Here is a 26,947-nt window from a genome sequence, read left to right on the forward strand (position 1 = left end):
TATTCTCGTTATACATGGGTCTATCTTATGCGTCAATGTAGTGATTTCTTTACCATTTATCAGTCTTTTACTTCCATGGTTTCCACACAATTTAATACAAAAATCAAAGTTTTCCGTTCAGATTCAGGGGGAGAATATCTCTCTGGTGTGTTTCGTTCCCTCTTAGCTAGTGATGGTACACTTCCTCAGTTATCTTGTCCTGGGGTTCCAACTCAAAATGGAGTTGCTGAATGCAAGCACCGTCATATTCTAGAGACCACTCGAGCTCTCTTACTTGGCACATCCGTTCCCACTGAGTTCTGAGCTGAGGCTCTTCTCACGGCTGTTCATCTAATTAATCACCTACCCTCATCTGTTCTCCATCAAGACATCCCGTTTCAGCGTCTCTACTCTCGACCTCCTAGCTATAATCATCTTCGAGTTTTTAGATGTACTTGTTTTGTCATTCTTCCACTCACTGAACGTACAAAGCTTACCGCCCGCTCTATCCCATGTGCATTCTTGGGTTACAGTACTGAGCACAAAGGTTATCGTTGTTATGACCCAAATGCGCGACGTGTACGTATTTCTCGTGATGTTACGTTTCATGAATACATCCCTTTCTTTTCAACAAATACTACACCTCATGTTTCGTCTCCTGTTCCATTTATGAATTTTCCTGTTGATCCTCTACCTGATCCTTCTAGTCCCTCTTCTACATCGGATCTAGATATATCTGCCCTCGACGATTCTGCACAACTAGAGCCACGCCGTAATCCTCCTCGAGATCGGCGTCCACCTGCCTAGTATGTTGCTGCTACTTCTTATTCTACTGAGTTTGGATCCTTTTTAGCTGCTGTTCATGCTGTACAAGAACCTAATAGTTATCGCGAGGCAGTTCAGCATGTAGAATGGCGCCGGGCAAGGCTGAGGAACTCTCGGCTTTGGAGAGTACTGGTACTTGAGAGCTTGTGCCTCTTCCTCCAGGTCGCTCCCTCGTATCTTGCCGATGGATATATAAGATTAAGACTCGTTCTGATGGCAGTATTGAGCGTTACAAAGCTCATCTGGTTGCTCGAGGTTTCTCGCAAGAGTATGGTATCCACTATGAGGAGACCTTTGCTCCCGTAGCAAAGATGACATCTGTCCGTGCTTTATTAGCTGTTGCTTCAATTCGCAGTTGGCCTCTCTTTCAGCTTGATGTGAAGAATGCTTTTCTTCATGGTGATCTTCAGGAAGATATCTTTATGCAACCTCCGCCTGGTCTTGCTCATACCTCTGGACAGGTTTGCCGCTTGCGACGGGCTCTTTATGGTCTCAAACAGGCCCCTCGTGCTTGGTTTGAGAAGTTTAGTGATGCTATTCAGTCTGCTGTTTCATTCAAAGTGAGGATGATCATGCTATGTTTGTTCATACCTCTTCTTCCGGCTGCACTATTTTTCTTCTTTATGTTGATGATATGGTCATCACCGGAGATGATCGTGACCGTATTGAGCATACCAAGCGTCACCTTCAGCAACATTTTGCCATGAAGGATCTAGGACCATTGCGCTATTTTCTTGGGCTTGAGATTGCTCGCAGTTCACGTGGTATTCTCATTTCTCAGCAGAAATATACCGCTGATATTCTGTCCAGGGCTGCTCTATCATATTCACGTACTGCTGTCACTCCTATTGAGCTAAATCAAAAGTTTTGCCCAGACGATGGAGAACCTCTTTCTGATGTCACCCGCTATCGGACCTTGGTTGGCAGTCTTATTTATCTTACTATCTCCCGACCCGGCATCGCCTATGTTGTTCATGTTGTCAGTCAGTTTGTTGCTGCTCCTCGAACAACTCATTATGCGGCTATTCTAAGGATTCTGCGCTATCTTCGAGGCACTTTATCGCGTTCCTTATTTCTACCATCCTCTTCTGCTCTCAAGTTGCGTACCTATTCTGATGCTGATTGGGCTTCCAATGTCACTGATCGCAAATCTATCACTGGTTATTGCATTTTTCTTGGCGATTCACTTATTTCTTGGCGTTCCAAGAAACAACATATTGTCTCACGCTCCTCTACAGAGTCCAAGTATCGTGCTATGGCCGACACTACTGTTGAGATTGTTTGGCTTCGCCGCTTACTTGCTGATATGGGAGTTTCACTTCTGGATCCTACTCTTCTACATTGTGACAACAAGAGTGCTATTCATATCGGTGCAAATCCAGTCTTTCATGAGCGTACCAAACATATTGAGATCGATTATCATCTGACTCATCATCATCTCCAAGCTCGCACTATTTCACTTCCTTTTGTTGGAACTGAGAATCAACTTGCCGATTGTTTTACGAAAGCTCTTACATTACAACGATTTAAATTTCTTCTTTCCAAATTCTCGTTATTTGATCCACCTTGAGTTTGAGGGGGGTGTTAGAACATGTTGTATAGTTTTGTAGGTTTTCCTTTACATCTCTTCTTTCTCTTTGGTCCCACATAGGAAGAATGCTAGGCTCCTTTACTCCTCTAAGTCTATATAAAGGCTTCTCATGTACATTGTTTCCTATACCATTATAAGAGAATAAATACCATTCTCTTTTAATCTTTCTTTCTTATGACATATTAAAACCACATCATTCTGGTATCCATAGTTTTATGAATCGAGGTCAACTCAAATAAAGCAAGCTAGCCTTTTTTATTTTCCATAGTTTTATGAATCGAGGTCAACTCAAATAAAGCAAGCTAGCCTTTTTTATTTTGGACATTGACATTCTGGACTTGGAGTGCAATGAACAGATCGTATGGGGTCGTCCTGGCCTTCATATTCAACGCCTTGGAAATATATTTTTCCGTTTCGTGTTAAATACGTGTTTTCAATATGCCAAGGAAGTTGCTAGGAATGTCACACAGTGAGCCCAACCCGGCGGCTCTTCTTTTCTTCCGTGTTTAGATGGCATTTGTCTTGTCCAACTCCAAGAGGATTCAACCTTTTTTGACTCATGAACAACCACAGAACATGAAATTCTGATTTCTCAGAATAATCCGTTTTACATTTTTTCTCGGTGCTCTCCACTCCATTATAAAGCTGACTGATTTGTGTGGATTCTCTCAGAGAGAGAGAGAGAGAGAGAGAGAGGGAAAAATAGGCCAGCAAGTGGGTTCTATGGTCATACATGGATAATTAGATTGCTCCTTGGAATTCACCATTTCTCTTGTCCCCTTGTCTTTGTTCCTGCTTTCATTCATATTGCCATCTGCATCAATCGTATAACCCATGATCGCTACCATCTAAGTGTCTCCTCTAGCTTGACCATCCAATGGCATCCTCTTCTATGTCCCCAAGATGGAACTACGATGTGTTCTTGAGCTTTAGAGGTGAGGACACCCGTGAAGGCTTCACGAATTTCCTCTACGATGCGTTGTGCCGTCATGGGATCAACACTTTCCTGGACGACCAGCTTCCCAAAGGGGAAGGCATCTCTGCAGAGCTCTCGGAGAAGATTGAAGAATCCAGGATCTCCATTGTCGTGTTCTCGGAAAACTATACTTCTTCAGGGTGGTGCTTGGACGAGCTCGTCAAGATTCTTGAGTGTAAAGAGACAAAGGGTCATATGGTCAGGCCAATCTTTTATAGGGTGGATCCTTCTGAATTGCGAAAGCAAACTGGCAAAACAGGAGATTATCTGGCCAAACATGAGGACAAGTTTGGGAAAGATTCTGAGAGGGTCATGAAATGGAGGAAATCTCTTGAGGATTTGGCTAATATGGCTGGGTGGCACTCTCAAAAGGGTACCATTACTTCCTCCCTCTTCTTTAAGTTTGACATAGTAGGTTGGATCAGTTACACTTTTTCATATACTGGGGGTTTTTTAATTATTTCCGCATTGAAATCTACATATTCAGTGGCTCCTTTTGAAGTTATCTCCTCGTACTGAAGATTAGAATGAATCTCTATCACTACTATACAACCTGCTTATGTACAGATTGATGGTAATGTCAATATGAAAAAAGTATATTGACGTAGCAATAAGCTGCAGTTGAATCTTCATTATAAATTTTTATTTCATGTCCTTCGCAAGTCTTGCTGAAACTTGAAACTAACTGGTTTTCTGTTCTTGGTAAAATGGGACCTTTACCTTTACTTTTTCTGAGCTGATCCACTGGAACTTGCAGGGTTGAATCAAAGCTCATTCAGACAATCGTTGAAGAAGTCTCGAGTAAATTGAATCGCCCCGCTTTGAATGTTGCTACTCACCCAGTTGGCATAGATGACACCCTAGATGGAATTAATCCAATTCTTGGAATTGGTCTGGACGACGTTCGGATGATTGGCTTCTATGGAATTGGAGGGATAGGCAAATCCACCGTTGCCAAGGCCATTTACAATTTGCATGCTGATGACTTCAAAGGTAGCAGCTTTCTGGCAAACGTGAAGGAAGTTTCCAGGCAGCATGGCTTAGTTCAAGTACAAGAAACGCTCCTTTTCGAGCTATTAGGAGACTCAAACATAAAGTTGGGAAATGCTGACAGAGGAATAAGCTTGATTAGCAGCAGGCTTTGCTACAAGAAGGTCCTCATTGTTATCGATGATATCGATCATCTGTACCAGCTGAGGAAATTGGCAGGGGACAAAAGTTGGTTTGGCTCGGGAAGTAGAATCATCATCACCACCAGAGACAAGCATTTGCTAGAAGCCCACGGAGTAGAACACTTTCACGAGGTCAAGAAATTAAATTGTATTGACTCATACAAGCTCTTTTGTTGGAATGCCTTCAAATCACCTAATCCTCCAAAAGAGTTTGAGGACCTCACATGTCGTTTACTTGATTATGCTAAAGGCCTTCCCTTGGCTCTCATTGTTTTGGGTTCCTTCTTGTGTGGTAGGAATGTGAGGGAATGGGAAAGTGCAATAGCAAGGTTGCAAAGTGTACCTAACCGAGAATATAATGAAATACTGAAGATTAGCTATGATGGTCTTGATGATCTTGAGAAAGCTATTTTTCTTGATATTGCTTGCTTTTTCAATGGGGATGACCGAGATTATGTGACGAAAGTCTTTGATGCTTGTAAGTTCTTTCCTGATATTGGAATTAGAGTTCTACTCGACAAATCTTTGATAAGTATTGAGCTCAACAAGTTGTCAATGCACGACTTACTGCAAGAGATGGGGAGGGAAATTGTACGCAAGGAGTCCCCGAACAATCCTGGTGAACGCAGCCGATTATGGTACTCAGAAGACATCACTGATGTTCTGACAGAAAATTTGGTATGACTCTCGTGCAAAGTCCTCATTATTTCAGTCATTAACCGTTCTATTTCTTCTTAGAAAAAACCAAACAGAATGGCATTTGATTTCATTGAGTAGGTTTCAGCATGCCGGTGAACCTTCTGACTAAGCCATGAATTTGCTTTTTAGGGAACAAATAAAGTGGAAGCCATAAAAATAGTTTTGCCTGAAACAGAAGAGGTATACTTGAATGCCAAAGCCTTCAAAAGGATGAGAAGGCTCAGAGTGCTCATAATTCATAATGCATATGTATCAGGAGACTTCGACCATCTCTCCAACAATTTGAGATGGGTTGATTGGGAGGGATATCCCTTACCGTCTCTGCCAGCCAATTTTCATCCAAAGAAACTTGTAGGCCTCTTCATGCCAAACAGCCACATCAAGGATTTGGGTCAAGGGTACAAGGTTGAAAACTTACTTCTTTGAAGTTTTCCTCATTCATTTTAACAATGACTTTTGTAGCCAAGCTGATCCCCTTTTGTCCTCTTTGCTTATACAGATTTTTAAGAACTTAAAGCACATGAGTTTTGAAGGTTCTGGATTCCTGACAGAGATCCCTGACTTCTCTGCTCTCCCCAATCTTGAGTCCTTGATTCTCACTCATTGCACGAGTTTACTTGAGGTACATGACTCCGTCGGCCTTCTTGACAGGCTTGTAACTTTGAACCTTGAACATTGCTATAATCTAAGGAAACTTCCTACCAACCTAAAGTTGAAATCACTCCAGACTCTTCTTCTAACCCGCTGTAGAAGACTCGAAACATTTCCCAACAACCTCGAAAATATGGAATCTTTGAAGGAACTTCGTTTGTCCAAGATTGCGATAAAGGAACTACCTTCTTCGATAGGAAATCTTGTGGGGCTAGAAGTATTGTGTATATCTGGCTGCAAGAAGCTTAAAGGGCTTCCGAGTGGAATTCATAAGCTATTACATCTGAAGCATCTTCTACTACGTAATTGCTTCGAACTCGGTAAATTCCTAGATAACACTGAAGATAAATGGCAAGCACCAGAAACTTCTGATCGTATAAATGTTTCAACAAGTTGCATGGAGAGCGGAGAGCATCTGGTGTCCGTTCTTCGTGAAACAAAAAGCTTTCCCTTTGGTACTTCCCTTGATGGAAAATCCTTGCCGGAGTTTCCTTTTCTCCAATCTCTGGACCTTCGAAACTGCAATCTAACAGAAGTCAACTTCCTCATGAATATGTCTTGCATTTCAACCTTGGAGGAATTAGAGTTCTCATGGAACAATTTTGTCAAGCTTCCTGCATGGATCAGCGAACTTGCCGACTTACGGAAACTCGAGTTAAATTTCTGCAGGCAGCTACAAGAGGTACCTATTCTTCCACCAAGCATTGGAAGTGTAAGTGCCATAGACTGTGAGTCATTAGAAGTATTTTCACAGCTATCAAACATGGTCAACTCCCATACCAAGGATTTTCCCCATGTCAAATCTATCAACCTCACCAACTGCCAGAGACTGGCTGAGAATTTGGGTGACACTGTTGCAAACATTCTTTTGAACCAGGTAAATCTCTCTCTCTCACACACACACACACACACACACCACCTACAAGGCAGCATGTTAAAAATCTAAGGGGTTCTTCTTTTCAGGATCCCACATTCAGCCTTACTTTGCCAGGTTGTGAGATTCCAGAATGGTTCAAGTATCAAACCAAGAATGGTTTCTTCTATTTTCAAGTGCCTGAGCTTCTATGTGCTGAGCTGGTTGGTTTTGCTCTATGTGCTGTTGTTTCTGAATCTTTTACCTGCGAGCTTCAAGGTACTATCAACGGGGAATTAGTAATTAAGGGTGTGGAGAACTTCATCTCACTGAAGTCAGATCATTTATGGTTGCTGTATTTTCCATGTCCAGTAGTTAAGGCCTGGGAAGGTTGCAATTACATAGAATTCTCCCTTGAAGAGATAGATGCTGTGGACTCTTCAATAGAAAAATTTATAACGAGATGCGGTCTTTTTCTGGAATTCAAACATGAGGAAAAATTAAACTGGACACTGGAAAACAACATCATATCAGCAACTCATTATCCAGAGGTAATTTATGATGAAGATAGTGAGGAATCAATGGGAAGTGCTGATGAGCACACTGAGGAGACCGATGCTGGGGGGGAATATGAGGATGATTCAGAGGACCAGCAAAGAGGATAGCAAGGCAAAGGCATCATGTTAAGTAGTCTACGATAATACTTCAGAATACAGTGAGGAAGGACTAGAAAAATGTACAAACAATGCTTCGTTGTGAAGAAGCGGAGAAATATTCTATAGCAGCAACATTCTATTAGCTTTCTCGATTGACTTTGTCATCTCAGTTCCAGTAAGAACTTGTTGAGACTCGAGATTCCATTTGAAAATCTTGTGTTTACTGAATTTCCTCCTACCTCCCTGTTACGCATTCAATGCTCTATGTCCATGTTAAAATGGCCAGTAGCAACTTGACTGTCATATACTGCATTCTGCATTCCAAATAATTTACAGAAGTTCTAACGCTAAGAAGAGGGCGACACTACTTTCCTGATAAGATCACTCCATCTTCTTGCACAGTGTGTCTCAAGCGTTGTTTACTTACTTTTAGGGATTCTTTTCTTCTCCTTTCCATTGCACATCAAATTAGACCAAGGACTTCTTTCTCATTTTGATTTAACTTGTTGGCATCCCAGTTAAACCCGCTCTGAAAGTGAAGCTGGAGAATCATACCCATGTTGTTCACAAGGAATAATGATGACTAAGAGAACATAAACTTGTAGGCTTGTCACATTTTCCAGGAAGACAATATCTTTGTGGTTTCTTTCATCGAATTGGTTTCACCTTATGGGGAACTTCAGTACATATTATGAACCCTTTTGGCTAAAAAGCAAGATTCCTTCAATCACCTGGGAACCATTCGTTGAGGATAGATTTTTAGGTCAGCTCCTTGAATAGAGTCATCCCGCGTTGAGCTACTCCAGTAAATAATGGGTCTTCAGGATAAACAGGTTATGAGACAGTAAAAACTCTAACGATGTGTTGAAGCATACTGGTTACGCGACAATAAAAGAGTCTCATGAGGTACATAATGCGTCCACAAAATCAAATTGATTATTGCCTTGTATTTAACTCAAGTACTTCAGTACAATCTCCAATAAGCGTCTCTCTATTTAGGTGAGCACATCCGGGGAAACTTGGCATTTTTTTGGGCGAATGATTAAATATACAGTGTGGGCCCGGACTTTTAATTTATTAAACGTTATTCCTGAATTTTAATCTAATGTGCAATATCGTCTTTGAACATACAATTTGTTCAATGTGATCTCTCGACTTTTGGTACATGTTCAATTTAGTTCTTGAATTATATGAAAATATCCAATGTGATCACTAATTTAAATTCAATGATAGTCTAGAGACTAGATTAAATATATATCAAAAGTTCAGAAATCATATTGAATAAATTGAAAGCACATTACTAATATTGCATATTAAGATAAAATTTAAAAATTATATTAAATAAATTAAAAATTCATGTTTCCCGTTACATGTTAGGTCAGAGTAAATTCCGTGTCATTTTCCCTTTTTTTCCTGCAGTGCTTTTCTGGGTTATGTCCAGCACAGAGTCTGCTGTGCTCACTTTGGGATAGCCACAAAGGCAAAGCACCCGGTTCCCCCTTATCCACCAGTTCTCACTCTCTCCCGCTCCGTACTCATGGGAACTCCATACCCAACGCCCGTCAACCCTGCGCAGACCCGCATCGGCTGGATCGGCATCGGCGTGATGGGAGCTTCCATGGCCGCTCGCTTGATCTCGGCCGGCTACGCTCTCACCATCTACTCTCGCAACCCTTCCAAAGCCCTCCCTCTCCAATCCCTTGGAGCCCTTCTCGCCAATTCCCCTCGTGATGTTGCTGCGCGCAGCGACGTTGTATTCACCATGGTGGGACACCCATCAGATGTTCGATCAATTGTCCTCGGCCCCAATGGCATTCTTTCCGGGTTGAACCCCGGAGGCGCGATCGTCGACACCACCAGCAGCCATCCCGACCTCGCCCGCGAGATCTTCAATGTTGCGCGAGGCCGGGATTGCTGGGCAATCGATGCGCCTGTGAGCGGGGGCGACATCGGTGCTAGAGATGGAAAGTTGGCTATTTTCGCCGGTGGTGATCATGGGGTTGTCGAGTGGCTGAGGTCCTTGTTTGACTGTATGGGTAAAGTCACTTACGTGGGGAAAGCTGGGTGTGGGCAGAGTTGCAAGATTGCTAATCAGATAATGGTGGGTGCTAATCAGTTGGGGTTGAGTGAAGGATTGGTTTTTGCGGAGCGGGCAGGGTTGGATGTGAGGCAGTTTCTGGACGCGGTGAGAGGCGGGGCCGCGGGCTCGATGGTGATGGAGTTGTTTGGGGAGAGGATGATTGGGAAGGATTTCAGGCCGGGCGGGTTCGCGGAGTACACGGTGAAGGATTTGGGGATGGGTGTGGATGTAGTAGAAGGAGCTGAGGATGAGAAGGTGGTTGTTTTGCCCGGAGCTGCACAGTGCAAGCAGCTGTTCTCTGGAATGGTGGCCAATGGAGATGGTCATCTGGGGTCTCAAGGTATTATTAGTGTTATTCAGAGGATCAATGGGATTGGCAGGTAAAATGAAGACATTATCCAAGTATGCGGCTTGCCTTATGGCCTCCGATCATATCCGACTTGTATTTCCAATAACCGCCTATGGTTAACTGATCTTGGGACATTGATGCATCCTATTTTTTAGTGTAAGATAGTGCTTGTTTGTGTGTATTGTGCAAAAAGGAAAGTGGAGTAATTTTTCATCTATAAAACAGTGTTTTTTGCACGATGCCCCTGTAATATAAGCAGCTGTAATCTTACTCCAGATGCAGAACGGTTGGTTATGAGCATGCTGGTTGCCAATCAAAAGGCATTGCCTCTGCTTTTGAGTTTAACTTGTTGAGCTCAATGCTTATCATAGATTTGTCGAATAGAACTCTAATTCCAATATCAGGAAAGAACTTACAAGCATCAAAGACTCTCGTCACATAATCTTGGTCATCCCCATTGAAAAAGCAAGCAATATCAAGAAAAATAGCTTTCTCAAGATCATCAAGACCATCATAGCTAATCTTCAATATTTCATTATATTCTCGGTTAGGTACACTTTGCAACCTTGCTATTGCACTTTCCCATTCCCTCACATTCCTACCACACAAGAAGGAACCCAAAACAATGAGAGCCAAGGGAAGGCCTTTAGCATAATCAAGTAAACGACATGTGAGGTCCTCAAACTCTTTTGGAGGATTAGGTGATTTGAAGGCATTCCAACAAAAGAGCTTGTATGAGTCAATACAATTTAATTTCTTGACCTCGTGAAAGTGTTCTACTCCGTGGGCTTCTAGCAAATGCTTGTCTCTGGTGGTGATGATGATTCTACTTCCCGAGCCAAACCAAATTTTGTCCCCTGCCAATTTCCTCAGCTGGTACAGATGATCGATATCATCGATAACAATGAGGACCTTCTTGTAGCAAAGCCTGCTGCTAATCAAGCTTATTCCTCTGTCAGCATTTCCCAACTTTATGTTTGAGTCTCCTAATATCTCGAAAAGGAGCGTTTCTTGTACTTGAACTAAGCCATGCTGCTTGGAAACTTCCTTCACGTTTGCCAGAAAGCTGCTTCCTTCGAAGTCATCAGCATGAAAATCACCATTACAGAGCCACCAAGAGGATAGATGACATGACTGGAACAGACAGAGAGATGCACGATCAGTCCATCAACACATTCCTCGTGAAGATAGCGTAAACATGCACCTTTTTCCACCACTATGTACCATCTTGCTTTCCATGGTATTTTTCAGCCAAATCGTCATATAAATCAAGTAGAATTAGAGCATATGTAAGACTCATGGGGAACACAGGCTTTCAAACCTGCAATTAAGTAAAAAAAAGAAAAGAGATATGTGGAATATAATCTCATCTATCTGTAGCAAGATCAATAGGCATTACAAAAGCCTTTTAAAAGCAGTGATGGAAGAATCTCAGATAAGTGATCTCATCAGCTATCACTCTCTCGGTTCAAAATTCAAACGGAAGCTCTACAGCTTATTAGAGAGTAAAACCAGACATAGGGACAGAAACCATAGCCAAGCTGGGCCGGCTGCATAGTTACTCTTACAGTGTGTCAAAATAGAATTGTATATTGGCTGCAATTATGCTCAATTCAGGTGTAGACCACAGAAAACATAACGTGCACTGATAGAAATAGTACATCCAAATCAAGGTAAAAAATTGATTTAACAGAGCAGAAGTAAATACATACTCAGCCATTGCCACCCTTACTTGATCCTCGTACAGAGCCAGAGACTGAAGTTCCTTAGCTAAATTTTCCAATGTTTTGCCAACTCCATAATCGCCAACGTCATTATGGTTACATACTCTCATCAAACAGGAATTTGGACTATTGGAGATGGGGAGCCATGCAAGCAATTATAATCATTAAATATGGCCACAAAGTTCTAAAGCACATGCACATGCCAAAAAGTTTTATAAGAGCAAGAAATAATTAGAGTGAGGAATTCGCTCTTACTTTGCAAGTTGATTTCTAAAGTACCATAAAGGGGAAGTCGAAGAGCAAGAACATGGAAGAACCCGTGAAGCAGTACCCAACAATATTCAAGATATTCCGGTGGCGTACACGGGAAAGGATCCTCAGCATCGACCAAAAACGCTCATCATTTTGCGAGAAACAATTTACCAGGACAGGTGTTTCCTGAAATTGTCCTTGATACACTTTTACATTATCTTGCGTTTGCACAATATTCTCCTCGGAAAAACCACTGGTTATCACTTCAAGCTCACTCTGAGTAAAATATCGAGGAAAGCCAGTTCTCCATGCGAGTGGGTACCAACAGCAGGTCTTAGGTGGAGGTGTTATGGACTTCTCTTCCTGGTCATCTGTAATAGGTTCATTGGAGAGAAGTGCATCATCAACCCGTCTATGCTTCAAAGAACTTTTCTGCAGGATTACTTTCGATGGCATTAAAGTCACCACATCTTTGCACTTGACTAGCGCAAGATTGCAGCACACATGCGCATATATGTAGGTTTTGTCTTTCTTTAGATGGCTGTCAACAGTGAGAAGAAACAAGCTTGACAAATCAGCTGAGGTATTTCAATGAAATACGTAAATCGTTGCACAAGATGAAATAGCAAATAAGCAGATCATAAAAATACTGTGGAAACCAACATTCTTCAAAGGCTGAGATAATTCCTTTTTTGAGGAGTATATACAACATCAGTCGCAAGAAAATTTGGAATGATCCTAATCTTCAGCTTAAGAGAGAGAAAGCATCGAGAGAGACCTGTCTAAGATGATCCAACAAGTATTACAGCTCTGTGCTTCGTCAACTGTTACTTTTCTTGGACATAATCCAGCAGCAATTTTACTTTCCAATTTCACCTGCACAAGGAAAGCTCTATGCCTACTCAGTGGCGTTTTCTTCTTACTGCAAATTAAATAGTCTCTAACCTCATTTTTCTTGCAGTGCCGATAAAATGGCTGGAGGTAACTCTTGTATTCATCCCTCTTTCTGGCAATCTCTTCCTCAAGCTCCGTGGGATCCACTTCCCCTTCTCCTAAGCACTCTAGTTTTTCCCCTGCAAAAATTATTGACTATGTTTACCTTACTGAGGAAACGTGAAGATATAAAGTTGTTCTGCGACCTTCAAAACCTTACAATATTAATGGAACAACAGGAACGACGTCGAGGATATCAATGAATGACACCAGGACACATACACTTCTTTTAGTCCTTCTTAACAGTTTAAGCTGCTTGTGGGTGATCGACAATGCACCCAGTTTAAACACCTTGAAAATTTAAATTGGTCAGATTTCGATGATAAAAACATGGTTATGGGACTAAGGGATAGTTTTTTCCATAAAAACAAAAAGGCAGCCCAGAACTTTTTTGTGCAGGTGAGAGGTAGGTGATTCCAGCATCGCAAAAGAGAAATTCTTCCGCAGTGTAATTGGGCCGCTGAAATGGTGTTGGACAAAAAATCACGTGGAGAGCTAAAACTACGCAAATTATCTCAAACCAATATGCATTATACGTAAATTAAGGGTGTGGTTACTGGTTACCCATGTGAAAAGGAAAGCAGGAAGCTCGCTTGCCAATCTCGCAGAGGAGGCCAAGAACAAGAACAGTGTGCCCTCGTCGGGCGACGTGCCTGAGAGCCCATTCAATAGCATGGACGTTCCCTCTGCTCCTGTTGGCGTCCATCACCACCATCACCGTTTCCCCAGGAGACGAAGAATCGTCGGCTTCCAAACCCATCTTGTTGGAATCGATCTTCTCTGTTCCTCTGGACACACACTCGTCGTCGGCTTAGGATGGGGAATTCGTGTAATTTGAGAAGGGAAATTCATAGTTTAACTCGCCTAATAGAAACTAAGAGAGAGTGAGAACCAAGGTTTTCTCCACTTCGATATGGACCAAGAATTCTTGCTCTGTTAATTTCAAGAACGATGACACATTCTCAATATGACAGAAATGAGGGAGCCTTGGCAACCTTCGCGTTGGCAAAGACAAAAAGATGGGTGCTTTGTCCGTTCTGCTTCGAAGCAGTGGGAATAGGGACAAGAAGAAGACTCCACAAAATATTTCATGGTAGCCTTTCAACTTCTTGGCTTTTCAACTTCCTGTGAAAAGAAGTCTCTTCGCTTTACTACTCTCGGCCCGCATTTCTTACTTGAATTCCGCTAACTGCGTCAAGTAGCTACGTATTATGGTGGTTATGAACTTATTCGTGCCCATATTGAGGCTTGTAAAAATGAGATCGCAATGGACAAGTATGATCACACTGATTATCCAAGGAGCGGTACCAGCAAGTCAGATCACTTGGCCGAAAATAGGAACCAACAACTTACTGCGGCAGACTTCACTTTCTTGCCACACGAAGGACATTAAAATGCTAGCAAGGGAGTCGACTTGTATTTGAAACACATAAATCGGGTCATCGAGTTGCCCAGGCATCCAATGCATTAGCATAAGTTTACTGAACACCGACATAATCCTTATGAGCATTTTCCTTAGTAGAATAACTATTGGCAAAAGTTTCTTAAACTCAAGAGCAGTAAGGCAATGCCTTTTGATTGGCAACCAGCATGCTCATCGCCAACCGTTCTGCATCTGGAGTAAGATTACACCTGCTTATATTTACAGGGGCATCGCGCAAAAAACACAGTTTTATAGATGAAAAATTACTCCACTTTCCTTTTTGCACAACATACACAAACAAGCACTATCCCACACTAAAAAATAGGATGCATCAATGTCCCAAGATCAGTTAACCATAGGCGGTTATTGGAAATACAAGTCGGATATGATCGGAGGCCATAAGGCAAGCCGCATACTTGGATAATGTCTTCATTTTACCTGCCAATCCCATTGATCCTCTGAATAAAACTAATAAGACCTTGAGTCCCCAGATGACCATCTCCATTAGCCACCATTCCGGAGAACAGCTGCTTGCACTGTGCAGCTCCGGGCAAAACAACCACCTTCTCATCCTTACCTCCTTCCACTACAGCCACACCCATCCCCAAATCCTTCACCATGTACTCCGCAAACCCGCCCGGCCTGAAATCCTTCCCAATCATCCTATCCCCAAACAACTCCATCACCATCGAGCCCGCGGCCCCGCCTCTGACCGCATCTACAAACTGCCTCACATCCAACCCTGCCCGCTCCGCAAAAACCAATCCTTCACTCAACCCCAACAGATTAGCACTCACCATTATCTGATTAGCAATCTTGCAACTCTGCCCACACCCAGCTTTCCCCACGTAAGTGACTTTACCCATACAGTCAAACAAGGGCCTCAGCCACTCGACAACCCCATGATCACCACCGGCGAAAATAGCCAACTTTCCATCTCTAGCGCCGATGTCGCCCCCGCTCACAGGCGCATCGATTGCCCAGCAATCCCGGCCTCGCGCAACATTGAAGATCTCGCGGGCGAGGTCGGGATGGCTGCTGGTGGTGTCGACGATCGCGCCTCCGGGGTTCAACCCGGAAAGAATGCCATTGGGGCCGAGGACAATTGATCGAACATCTGATGGATGTCCCACCATGGTGAATACAACGTCGCTGCGCGCAGCAACATCACGCGGGGAATCGACGAGAAGGGCTCCAAGGGATTGGAGAGGGAGGGCTTTGGAAGGGTTGCGAGAGTAGATGGTGAGAGCGTAGCCGGCCGAGATCAAGCGAGCGGCCATGGAAGCTCCCATCACGCCGATGCCGATCCAGCCGATGCGGGTCTGCGCAGGGTTGATGGGCGTTGGGTATGGAGTTCCCATGAGTACGGAGCGGGAGAGAGTGAGAACTGGGGGATATGGGGGAACCTGGTGCTTTGCCTTTGTGGCTATCCCAAAGCGAGCACATCAGACTCTGTGCGGGACTTAACCAAGAAAAGCACTGCAGGAAAAAAGGGAAAATGACACGGAATTTACTTTGACCAAACATGTAACGTGATATATGGATTTTTAATTTATTCACTATGATTTCTAAGTTTTATCTTAATATATAATATTGATCATGTATTTTTAATTTATTTAATATAATTTCTGAATTTTTGGTATATATTTAATCTAGTCTTTGGACTATCATTGAACTTAAATTAGTGATCACATTGGACATTTTCGTAGGGTTAATTCAAAAAAAAAAGCATCAGCTTTAGGTCAAGGGATAATTTTGGCTAGAACTTTTTTTTTGTTCCATAAAAAAGCATCAACTCTAGGTCGAGGGACAATTATGGCCTGAACTTTTTTTTGGCCCGTAAAAAAGCACCAACTTTCACTTAAATCCCAAATCTGGCCCTTATTGACTTAAAACAATTGATTTTCCAACTTGACTATTCCACCTTAGCAATAAATCCACGTGACTTGCTGACTGGATTTAAAGCATTATTCATTGTCTTATTTTCTGAACCACAGCTTGAAGAATAACGGTGAAACTGTTCGTCTCCTTCACTTCACCGGCAAGTAAAAAATATCTCCAGATTAAATCTTTCTAGCCAAACTTCGTCGTTTTGTCGTAATCTAAAGCTGTAGACCACCGTCCGTCGACAGACGCCATGGAAGAGATTCGTCAGGCTCACCACCATAACTTTTTTTCTCAAACAAGGGTAACTTCAGACAGAAAGTCAATGGGGGGCCAAATTTGGGATTTAAATGAAAGTTTGTGCTTTTTTACGAGACAAAAAAAAGTTCGGGCCAGAATTGTCCCTCGACCTAAAGTTGATGCTTTTTTATGGGACAAAAAAAAGTTCATGCCAGAATTGTCCCTCGACCTAAAGTTGGTGTTTTTTTATGGAACAAAAAAAAGTTCGGGCCAGAATTGTTCCTCGACCTAAAGTTGGTGCTTTTTTTTGGAATTAACCCCATTTTCATATAATTCAAGAACTAAATTGAACATGTACCAAAAGTCGAGAGATCACATTGAACAAATTGTAAGTTCAAGGACGTTATTGCACATTAGACTAAAATTCAGGAATAACGTTTAATAAATTAAAAGTCCGGGCCCACACTGTATATTTAATCATTTTCCCAAACAAATGCCAAGTTTCCCCGGATGTGCTCACCTAAACAGAGAGACGCTTATTGGAGATTGTACTGAAGTACCTGAGTTAAATACAAGGCGATAATCAATTTGATTTTGTGGACGCATTATGTACCTCATGAGACTCTTTTATTGTCGCGTAACCAGTATGCTTCAACACATCGTTAGAGTTTTTACTGTCTCATAACCTGTTTATCCTGAAGACCCATTATTTACTGAAGTAGCTCAATGCGGGATGACTCTATTCAAGGAGCTGACCTAAAAATCTATCCTCAACGAATGGTTCCCAGGTGATTGAAGGAATCTTGCTTTTTAGCCAAAAGGGTTCATAATATGTACTGAAGTTCCCCATAAGGTGAAACCAATTCGATGAAAGAAACCACAAAGATATTGTCTTCCTGGAAAATGTGACAAGCCTACAAGTTTATGTTCTCTTAGTCATCATTATTCCTTGTGAACAACATGGGTATGAATCTCCAGCTTCACTTTCAGAGCGGTTTAACTGGGATGCCAACAAGTTAAATCAAAATGAGAAAGAAGTCCTTGGTCTAATTTGATGTGCAATGGAAAGGAGAAGAAAAGAATCCCTAAAAGTAAGTAAACAACGCTTGAGACACACTGTGCAAGAAGATGGAGTGATCTTATCAGGAAAGTAGTGTCGCCCTCTTCTTAGCGTTAGAACTTCTGTAAATTATTTGGAATGCAGAATGCAGTATATGACAGTCAAGGTGCTACTGGCCATTTTAACATGGACATATAGCATTGAATGCGTAACAGGGAGGTAGGAGGAGATTCAGTATACACAAGATTTTCAAATGGAATCTCGAGTCTCGACAAGTTCTTACTGGAACTGAGATGACAAAGTCAATCGAGAAAGCTAATAGAATGTTGCTGCTATAGAATATTTCTCCGCTTCTTCACAACGAAGCATTGTTTGTACATTTTTCTAGTCCTTCCTCACTGTATTCTGAAGTATTATCGTAGACTACTTAACATGATGACTTTGCCTTGCTATCCTCTTTGCTGGTCCTCTGAATCATCCTCATATTCCCCCCCAGCATCGGTCTCCTCAGTGTGCTTATCAGCACTTCCCATTGATTCCTCACTATCTTCATCATAAATTACCTCTGGATAATGAGTTGCTGATATGATGTTGTTTTCCAGTGTCCAGTTTAATTTTTCCTCATGTTTGAATTCCAGAAAAAGACCGCATCTCGTTATAAATTTTTCTATTGAAGAGTCCACAGCATCTATCGCTTCAAGGGAGAATTCTATGTAATTGCAACCTTCCCAGGCCTTAACTACTGGACATGGAAAATACAGCAACCATAAATGATCTGACTTCAGTGAGATGAAGTTCTCCACACCCTTAATTACTAATTCCCCGTTGATAGTACCTTGAAGCTCGCAGGTAAAAGATTCAGAAACAACAGCACATAGAGCAAAACCAACCAGCTCAGCATATAGAAGCTCAGGCACTTGAAAATAGAAGAAACCATTCTTGGTTTGATACTTGAACCATTCTGGAATCTCACAACCTGGCAAAGTAAGGCTGAATGTGGGATCCTGAAAAGAAGAACCCCTTAGATTTTTAACATGCTGCCTAGTAGGTGGTGTGTGTGTGTGTGTGTGTGTGTGTGAGAGAGAGAGAGAGAGAGAGAGAGAGAGAGAGAGAGAGAGGGATTTACCTGGTTCAAAAGAATGTTTGCAACAGTGTCGCCCAAATTCTCAGCCAGTCTCTGGCAGTTGGTGAGGTTGATAGATTTGACATGGGGAAAATCCTTGGTATGGGAGTTGGCCATGTTTGATAGCTGTGAAAATACTTCTAATGACTCGCAGTCTATGGCACTTACACTTTCAATGCTTGGTGGAAGAATAGGTACTTCTTGTAGCTGCCTGCAGAAATTTAACTCGACTTTCCGTAAGTTGGCAAGTTCGCTGATCCATGCAGGAAGCTTGACAAAATTGTTCCATGAGAACTCTAATTCCTCCAAGGTTGAAATGCAAGACATATTCATGAGGAAGTTGACTTCTGTTAGATTGCAGTTTCGAAGGTCCAGAGATTGGAGAAAAGGAAACTCCGGCAAGGATTTTCCATCAAGGGAAGTACCAAAGGGAAAGCTTTTTGTTTCACGAAGAACGGACACCAGATGCTCTCTGCTCTCCATGCAACTTGTCGAAACATTTATACGATCAGAAGTTTCTGGTGCTTGCCATTTATCTTCAGTTTTATCTAGGAATTTACCGAGTTCGAAGCAATTACGTAGTAGAAGATGCTTCAGATGTAATAGCTTATGAATTCCACTCGGAAGCCCTTTAAGCTTCTTGCAGCCAGATATACACAATACTTCTAGCCCCACAAGATTTCCTATCGAAGAAGGTAGTTCCTTTATCGCAATCTTGGACAAACGAAGTTCCTTCAAAGATTCCATATTTTCGAGGTTGTTGGGAAATGTTTCGAGTCTTCTACAGCGGGTTAGAAGAAGAGTCTGGAGTGATTTCAACTTCAGGTTGGTAGGAAGCTTCCTTAGATTATAGCAATATTCAAGGTTCAAAGTTACAAGCCTGTCAAGAAGGCCAACGGAGTCACGAACCTCAAGTAAACTCGTGCAACAAGTGAGAATCAAGGACTCAAGATTGGGGAGCACAGAGAAGTCAGGGATCTCTGTCAGGAATCCAGAACCTTCAAAACTCATGTGCTTTAAGTTCTTAAAAATCTGTATAAGCAAAAAAGACAAAAAGGGATCAGCTTGGCTCCAAAAGTCATTGTTAAAATGAATGAAGAAAACTTCAAAGAAGTAAGTTTTCAACCTTGTATCCTTGACCCAAATCCTTGATGTGGCTGTTTGGCATGAAGAGGCCTACAAGTTTCTTTGGATGAAAATTGGCTGGCAGAGACGGTAAGGGATATCCCTCCCAATCAACCCATCTCAAATTGTTGGAGAGATGGTCAAAGTCTCCTGATACATATGCATTATGAATTATGAGCACTCTGAGCCTTCTCATCCTTTTGAAGGCTTTGGCATTCAAGTATACCTCTTCTGTTTCAGGCAAAACTAGTTTTATGGCTTCCACTTTATTTGTTCCCTAAAAAGCAAATTCATGGCTTAGTCAGAAGGTTCACTGGCATGCTGAAACCTACTCAACGAAATCAAATGCCATTCTGTTTGGTTTTTTCTAAGAAGAAATAGAACGGTTAATGACTGAAATAATGAGGACTTTGCATGAGAGACATACCAAATTTTCTGTCAGAACATCAATGATGTCTTCCGAGTACCATAATCGGCTGCGTTCACCAGGATTGCTCGGGGACTCTTTGCGTACAATTTCCCTCCCCATCTCTTACAGTAAGTCGTGCATTACTTTTGCCAATAGTTATTCTACTAAGGAAAATGTTCATAAAGATTATGTCGGTGTTCAGTAAACTTATGCTAATGCATTGGATGCCTGGGCAACTCGATGACCCGATTTATGTGTTTCAAATACAAGTCGACTCCCTTGCTAGCATTTTAATGTCCTTCGTGTGGCAAGAAAGTGAAGTCTGCCGCAGTAAGTTGTTGGTTCCTATTTTCGGCCAAGTGATCTGACTTGCTGGTACCGCTCCTTGGATAATCAGTGTGATCATACTTGTCCATTGCGATCTCATTTTTACAAGCCTCAATATGGGCACGAATAAGTTCATAACCACCATAATACGTAGCTACTTGACGCAGTTAGCGAAATTCAAGTAAGAAATGCGGGCCGAGAGTAGTAAAGCGAAGAGACTTCTTTTCACAGGAAGTTGAAAAGCCAAGAAGTTGAAAGGCTACCATGAAATATTTTGTGGAGTCTTCTTCTTGTCCCTATTCCCACTGCCTCGAAGCAGAACGGACAAAGCACCCATCTTTTTGTCTTTGCCAACGCGAAGGTTGCCAAGGCTCCCTCATTTCTGTCATATTGAGAATGTGTCATCGTTCTTGAAATTAACAGAGCAAGAATTCTTGGTCCATATCGAAGTGGAGAAAACCTTGGTTCTCACTCTCTCTTAGTTTCTATTAGGCGAGTTAAACTATGAATTTCCCTTCTCAAATTACACGAATTCCCCATCCTAAGCCGACGACGAGTGTGTGTCCAGAGGAACAGAGAAGATCGATTCCAACAAGATGGGTTTGGAAGCCGACGATTCTTCGTCTCCTGGGGAAACGGTGATGGTGGTGATGGACGCCAACAGGAGCAGAGGGAACGTCCATGCTATTGAATGGGCTCTCAGGCACGTCGCCCGACGAGGGCACACTGTTCTTGTTCTTGGCCTCCTCTGCGAGATTGGCAAGCGAGCTTCCTGCTTTCCTTTTCACATGGGTAACCAGTAACCACACCCTTAATTTACGTATAATGCATATTGGTTTGAGATAATTTGCGTAGTTTTAGCTCTCCACGTGATTTTTTGTCCAACACCATTTCAGCGGCCCAATTACACTGCGGAAGAATTTCTCTTTTGCGATGCTGGAATCACCTACCTCTCACCTGCACAAAAAAGTTCTGGTCTGCCTTTTTGTTTTTATGGAAAAAACTATCCCTTAGTCCCATAACCATGTTTTTATCATCGAAATCTGACCAATTTAAATTTTCAAGGTGTTTAAACTGGGTGCATTGTCGATCACCCACAAGCAGCTTAAACTGTTAAGAAGGACTAAAAGAAGTGTATGTGTCCTGGTGTCATTCATTGATATCCTCGACGTCGTTCCTGTTGTTCCATTAATATTGTAAGGTTTTGAAGGTCGCAGAACAACATTATATCTTCACGTTCCCTCAGTAAGGTAAACATAGTCAATAATTTTTGCAGGGGAAAAACTAGAGCGCTTAGGAGAAGGGGAAGTGGATCCCACGGAGCTTGAGGAAGAGATTGCCAGAAAGAGGGATGAATACAAGAGTTGTCTCCAGCCATTTTATCGGCACTGCAAGAAAAATGAGGTTAGAGACAATTTAATTTGCAGTAAGAAGAAAACGCCACTGAGTAGGCATAGAGCTTTCCTTGTGCAGGTGAAATTGGAAAGTAAAATTGCTGCTGGATTATGTCCAAGAAAAGTAACAGTTGACGAAGCACAGAGCTGTAATACTTGTTGGATCATCTTAGACAGGTCTCTCTCGATGCTTTCTCTCTCTTAAGCTGAAGATTAGGATCATTCCAAATTGTCTTGCGACTGATGTTGTATATACTCCTCAAAAAAGGAATTATCTCAGCCTTTGAAGAATGTTGGTTTCCACAGTATTTTTATGATCTGCTTATTTGCTATTTCGTCTTGTGCAACGATTTACGTATTTCATTGAAATACCTCAGCTGATTTGTCAAGCTTGTTTCTTCTCACTGTTGACAGCCATCTCAAGAAAGACAAAACCTACATATATGCGCATGTGTGCTGCAATCTTGCGCTAGTCAAGGGCAAAGATGTGGTGACTTTAATGCCATCGAAAGTAATCCTGCAGAAAAGTTCTTTGAAGCATAGACGGGTTGATGATGCACTTCTCTCCAATGAACCTATTACAGATGACCAGGAAGAGAAGTCCATAACACCTCCACCTAAGACCTGCTGTTGGTACCCACTCGCATGGAGAACTGGCTTTCCTCGATATTTTACTCAGAGTGAGCTTGAAGTGATAACCAGTGGTTTTTCCGAGGAGAATATTGTGCAAACGCAAGATAATGTAAAAGTGTATCAAGGACAATTTCAGGAAACACCTGTCCTGGTAAATTGTTTCTCGCAAAATGATGAGCGTTTTTGGTCGATGCTGAGGATCCTTTCCCGTGTACGCCACCGGAATATCTTGAATATTGTTGGGTACTGCTTCACGGGTTCTTCCATGTTCTTGCTCTTCGACTTCCCCTTTATGGGTACTTTAGAAATCAACTTGCAAAGTAAGAGCGTATTCCTCACTCTAATTATTTCTTGCTCTTGTAAAACTTTTTGGCATGTGCATGTGCTTTAGAACTTTGTGGCCTTGTTTAATGATTATAATTGCTTGCATGGCTCCCCATCTCCAATAGTCCAAATTCCTGTTTGATGAGAGCATGTAACCATAGTGACGTCGGCGATTATGGAGTTGGCAAAACATTGGAAAATTTAGCTAAGGAACTTCAGTCTCTGGCTCTGTACGAGGATCAAGTAAGGGTGGCAATGGCTGATTATGTATTTACTTCTGCTCTGTTAAATCAGTTTTTTCCCTTGATTTGGATGTACTATTTCTATCAGTGCACGTTATGTTTTCTGTAGTCTACACCTGAATTGAGCATAATTGCAGCCAATAGACAATTCTATTTTGACACACTGTAAGAGTAACTATGCAGCCGGCCCAGCTTGGCTATGGTTTCTGTCCCCTTTGTCTGTTTTTGCTCTCTAATAAGCTGTAGAGCTTCCGTTTGAATTTTGAACCGTGAGAGTGATAGCTGATGAGATCACTTATCTGAGATTCTCCCATCACTGCTTTTAAAAGGCTTTTGTAATGCCTATTGATCTTGCTACAGATAGATGAGATTATATTCCACACATCTCTTTTCTTTTTTTTCCTTAATTGCAGGTTTGAAAGCCTGTGTTCCCCGTGAGTCTTACATATGCTCTAATTCTACTTGATTTAGATGACGATTTGGCCGAAAAAATACTATGGAAAGCAAGATGGTACATAGCGGTGGAAATAGGTGCATGTTTACGCTATCTTCACGAGCAATGTGTTGATGGACTGATCGTGCATCTCTCTGTCTGTTCCAGTAATGTCATCTATCCTCTTGGTGGCTCTGCAATGGTGAGTAGTACCATTATTCAGTAAGTTGAGCACTGGCTTCCACTCAATTGTAACTGACATGGGCTGAACTTGCAATGAGACTAGATAAGTTTCAGAAGCTGTTTTAAAAGGTCTGTTTCTCTCCCAACAATTTTTATTAGTCATAGACACATTACTTTTTTCCTCTTCAAGCTTGCAAACTTCATGACTGCCAAGTGCCTCAAGGACGGTTCTCCCGGAGATAATCAATCATTGACTCAGTAAGTGTCCTTGTAAAAGCATTTTAGTCTCTAATACTTTCTTGGGGTTATTGATGTAGCACTTGTATATCAACAATCACATAGAGGTCGTTGGGTGACCACGCAGTCTAGCGTTTAATATATTACTTTTGGTTGTTTGAAGCTGCCTGAACTTGCAAGAAGATGATGGCATTGCTATCGATGTGCATGACTATGGGATTTTCCTGTTGGAGCTCATAACAGGAAGGAGTGCCCGATGTTCTCTGGACCCCGACAAGGAGGATCTCATTGACTGGGTGAGATGGTTGAGCTGCTTCAGGCAAATAGATATTTTCTTGCTCCTTGGCATAATGTTGACAAATTTTTAATTTTCGTCATACTTTCTGGTAATTTGTGCTGATAATCACATTTTTCCTTAAGAAAGAAGAGTCTAAGTAGACTTTAGTATTATGGAGGGGATGGCTTTTTCATTATCTTTCCAGATTAAAGAGCCTGACTTAATCTTCTAATCCTGTTGCTTTTGTCTATTTATACACAAAGACATCTGAAACAAGAAACCAGGCTTAATCTCTATTTATGCTTTGTTTTGTTGGAAACCAGGCTTTACCGGCAATAGAAAAAGGTTCTCTGAGTGAAGTCAGAGATCCGAGACTGACAGATACTACTGATGATAGATTAATCCACCATATGGCTCAAGCTGCTTTGCTCTGCCTGCAAGATTTAAATCGCAGAATCTCCATGAGTGAGGTAAAATCTACATTCATGGACAAAATTATCTTTAGATCTCCAATTTCCTTCATTTCTAAAGTCAAATTATGTGTTTTTTTCACAGAGAATAGGTAGAACCATGGTATTTCTTTTTGTCTTACATTTGTTCTGTATGTGAATGACATCGACATGAACTGACTGCCAAAGTAGCGACGAGTTGGCAATATGTAATTGTTTCAGAAGTTCAAATAACCCAATGCTGTAATAGTTTTGTAAAGACTGTTTTAGCTTAATCATTTGGTAGTTCTTCTGCACCATTGGGCGGAATCACTAATCGGACACAGCATCGTAGCCTCTGCAATCATACTATCTTCGGAAGAACCAATGACTAGTGAAACATTGCAGGTTTTAGCCGTGGTTCGAGGTCATGAGATTGCAAGACCCGGTTGTTAGGATTTCTCGGAAGAAGTCTACATGTGTCTCTGTGTCAACAAATTCTCGTGAGTGTAACTACGATCAATGACTGGTCCTATTTAGAAGATAAACAGGAACCCTATTGGGGGCAGGATTGATTTGGATGAACCTTTGCTCCAAATCAAGAAAAACAAATTGCTCTTGTCATGTAATAACAAAGATGAGAATCACCACTTCTTTCTTTCCCTTTGCTCTCATCTCCAGGGCATTCTTGCAATTCTTATGGAACTTGTATGCTATTCAACGATCCTGGCTCATCAAATCAAACGCTAAAGCTTACCTTTTTACGATTCTTTTGTTCTTCTACTTTGTGAAGATTAGATTCTAACGTTACCCTTGGGCGTACGAAATGTGACTTCTTTATAGCGCGGGTCCATAAACTTCCACATTTTAGAAGCGTCAAGATATTCTTGCAAGCCCCTTTGTAAATTCTGCAGATGTATCAACTCCTCTATGAGCTCAAGTTTTTCTTTTTTTGTTTGCTTTAACCACGTACCTGGCTTGGATGGTTGAATTCAATGGTGATGTACTGTGACATGATGGGCCTAAAGTTGCGAAGAATCAGAACCTTCCGAATTCCAAAAGCTGAAAGTCCATGTTACGCTGCCGGAATATTTTGAATATGACCCTTTGAATTAGGACATGCTTTTCGACCAAAAAATAAAAAAGGACATGCTCGATTTATTCCCAATTATCTTTTCCGATGGTGCACATAGTGTATACCCTGTAAATTGATTCCGATGAAAAATGGGACGTCCGCCTAAGTCAATTAGAGATCGCAATCGGACATGTCGGCTTTTCCTCTCTCAAGTCACCACGTCGAGCTTCGACTCATATGAAAAATCCGTGAGAAACGCAACTCATAAAGTGATTACATAAGATGAGTCCTTGAAAAAAATCAATCAATCAATCAATCAATGAGACTCTCACAACTTTGATTATAAGTCAGCCAATGCGCAATTGACTTTCATGTCTATGCTTTAAAAATACGTCACAAAAAATATGTGCAATTATCTCTCTCTAGATCTTTCAACGCGACTCACTAATGTACGCACTATAATTTACCGCATCGACATTTTACATCTCTTGCGTTACCGAATAAGAATAAAATTACAATTTTTTTCCCCAAAAGATCACTAGAAATTATATAATTATGAAGAGAGGAGACACATAATTAATCAAGACACGTTATTTGAATTTTCCCCACGTGACCTCGTGGCCGGAGGGAAAGCAACAAGATATTCCACGTAATGTGAGCTGTTTATAATCATCAAATAATCCTTTTTTGGTTTCTTAATAATAATAATTATTATTATTATTATTATTATACCTTTCTTTAACTCGTCATCATCTTCTTCTCGCTTTATGCCCTTCCAGACGCCCGCCACTCCCACACCGCAAAAGCGATCCCCTACGGCTTCGTCCGAATCTTTCCTGTGCGCCCGGCCCAATTACGGCCATTCCCGCTGGGGCCCCACTGATATTCCCTCGCTGTCTACCGTCGGATCAGAATCTCGGGCCAGAGCAGGTGGTGGGGCCACGCGGGGGTCTCTGTCTGACGTGTGGCAACAGTGATTGATGATGTCGTCCTCGTCCTCGTCCTCGTCCTCCTACCCCCCCCCGTGCTCACTGTTTGATTCTTGTTCTCCAGCGGAGACTGAATAGAAAACGAGAAAGCATTCTGCAGAGAGAGAGAGAGAGAGAGAGAGAGAGAAAGGGAAAGGGGCGGAGTGGCAAAGCAAGCGAAGGATCTTGGGACGTTGTCGGCTTTGGAGAAAAGCATCGACTTGTTGAGCTCGGAGTGGACTTTTAATTAAAGTTTCCGTTTTTATTTGTCCGAGCATCTTGTTCCGACGATTGTTCCGTTCGCGAGAGAGCAAATAAGCCCCATTTCTGTCATCTGTGAGGAGCGTTCGTGCTCGTCGCTC

General features: G+C 41.9%; 6 protein-coding genes and 1 pseudogene across 6 annotated transcripts; 3 read left to right on the forward strand and 4 right to left on the reverse strand.

The window, feature by feature from the left end:
* Nucleotides 1-3,272: 3,272 nt before the first annotated feature.
* Nucleotides 3,273-7,630, forward strand: LOC115679589 (disease resistance protein RPV1-like). The gene is made up of 5 exons (XM_056307321.1): nucleotides 3,273-3,733; nucleotides 4,117-5,221; nucleotides 5,372-5,647; nucleotides 5,742-6,770; nucleotides 6,857-7,630. Exons 1-5 carry the CDS (start codon nucleotides 3,273-3,275, stop codon nucleotides 7,409-7,411), a joined length of 3,426 nt encoding a protein of 1,141 aa, XP_056163296.1. The 3' UTR covers nucleotides 7,412-7,630.
* A 1,208-nt stretch (nucleotides 7,631-8,838) lies between these two features.
* LOC115667751 (probable 3-hydroxyisobutyrate dehydrogenase-like 2, mitochondrial) lies at nucleotides 8,839-10,067 on the forward strand. Its single transcript, XM_030589293.2, has one exon. The coding sequence runs from the start codon at nucleotides 8,940-8,942 to the stop codon at nucleotides 9,864-9,866; it is 927 nt and encodes a 308-aa protein (XP_030445153.1). The 5' UTR covers nucleotides 8,839-8,939; the 3' UTR covers nucleotides 9,867-10,067.
* A 55-nt stretch (nucleotides 10,068-10,122) lies between these two features.
* Nucleotides 10,123-10,971, reverse strand: LOC115667752 (disease resistance protein Roq1-like; the record flags this gene model as incomplete). The annotated part of the gene is made up of 1 exon (XM_030589295.2): nucleotides 10,123-10,971. A coding segment is annotated over one exon (849 nt), but the record flags the coding sequence as incomplete, so codon positions are not given.
* Nucleotides 10,350-14,302, reverse strand: LOC130136849 (uncharacterized; annotated as a pseudogene).
* A 155-nt stretch (nucleotides 14,303-14,457) lies between these two features.
* On the reverse strand, nucleotides 14,458-15,657 carry LOC115679634 (probable 3-hydroxyisobutyrate dehydrogenase-like 2, mitochondrial). The gene has a single exon (XM_030603272.2). It carries the CDS (start codon nucleotides 15,582-15,584, stop codon nucleotides 14,658-14,660), a length of 927 nt encoding a protein of 308 aa, XP_030459132.1. The 5' UTR covers nucleotides 15,585-15,657; the 3' UTR covers nucleotides 14,458-14,657.
* Nucleotides 15,658-17,376: 1,719 nt separating this feature from the next.
* On the reverse strand, nucleotides 17,377-20,207 carry LOC130136853 (disease resistance-like protein DSC1). Its single transcript, XM_056307364.1, has 4 exons — nucleotides 20,083-20,207; nucleotides 19,657-19,932; nucleotides 18,534-19,562; nucleotides 17,377-18,411 (listed from the first exon to the last, which is right to left on the reverse strand). Exons 1-4 carry the CDS (start codon nucleotides 20,182-20,184, stop codon nucleotides 17,857-17,859), a joined length of 1,962 nt encoding a protein of 653 aa, XP_056163339.1. The 5' UTR covers nucleotides 20,185-20,207; the 3' UTR covers nucleotides 17,377-17,856.
* A 5-nt stretch (nucleotides 20,208-20,212) lies between these two features.
* LOC115679633 (probable serine/threonine-protein kinase At1g01540) lies at nucleotides 20,213-25,304 on the forward strand. The gene is made up of 9 exons (XM_056307365.1): nucleotides 20,213-21,183; nucleotides 21,668-21,795; nucleotides 21,865-21,962; nucleotides 22,200-22,738; nucleotides 23,456-23,619; nucleotides 23,791-23,858; nucleotides 24,001-24,133; nucleotides 24,438-24,584; nucleotides 24,951-25,304. The coding sequence occupies exons 1-9, from the start codon at nucleotides 20,988-20,990 to the stop codon at nucleotides 24,996-24,998; spliced, it is 1,521 nt and encodes a 506-aa protein (XP_056163340.1). The 5' UTR covers nucleotides 20,213-20,987; the 3' UTR covers nucleotides 24,999-25,304.
* The last annotated feature ends 1,643 nt before the right edge of the window (nucleotides 25,305-26,947 follow it).

This window comes from Syzygium oleosum, unplaced genomic scaffold (assembly GCF_021117445.2).
Source record: "Syzygium oleosum isolate NSW1041296 unplaced genomic scaffold, Sole_v2.1 Sole_v2.52, whole genome shotgun sequence".
Taxonomy (NCBI): domain Eukaryota; kingdom Viridiplantae; phylum Streptophyta; class Magnoliopsida; order Myrtales; family Myrtaceae; genus Syzygium; species Syzygium oleosum.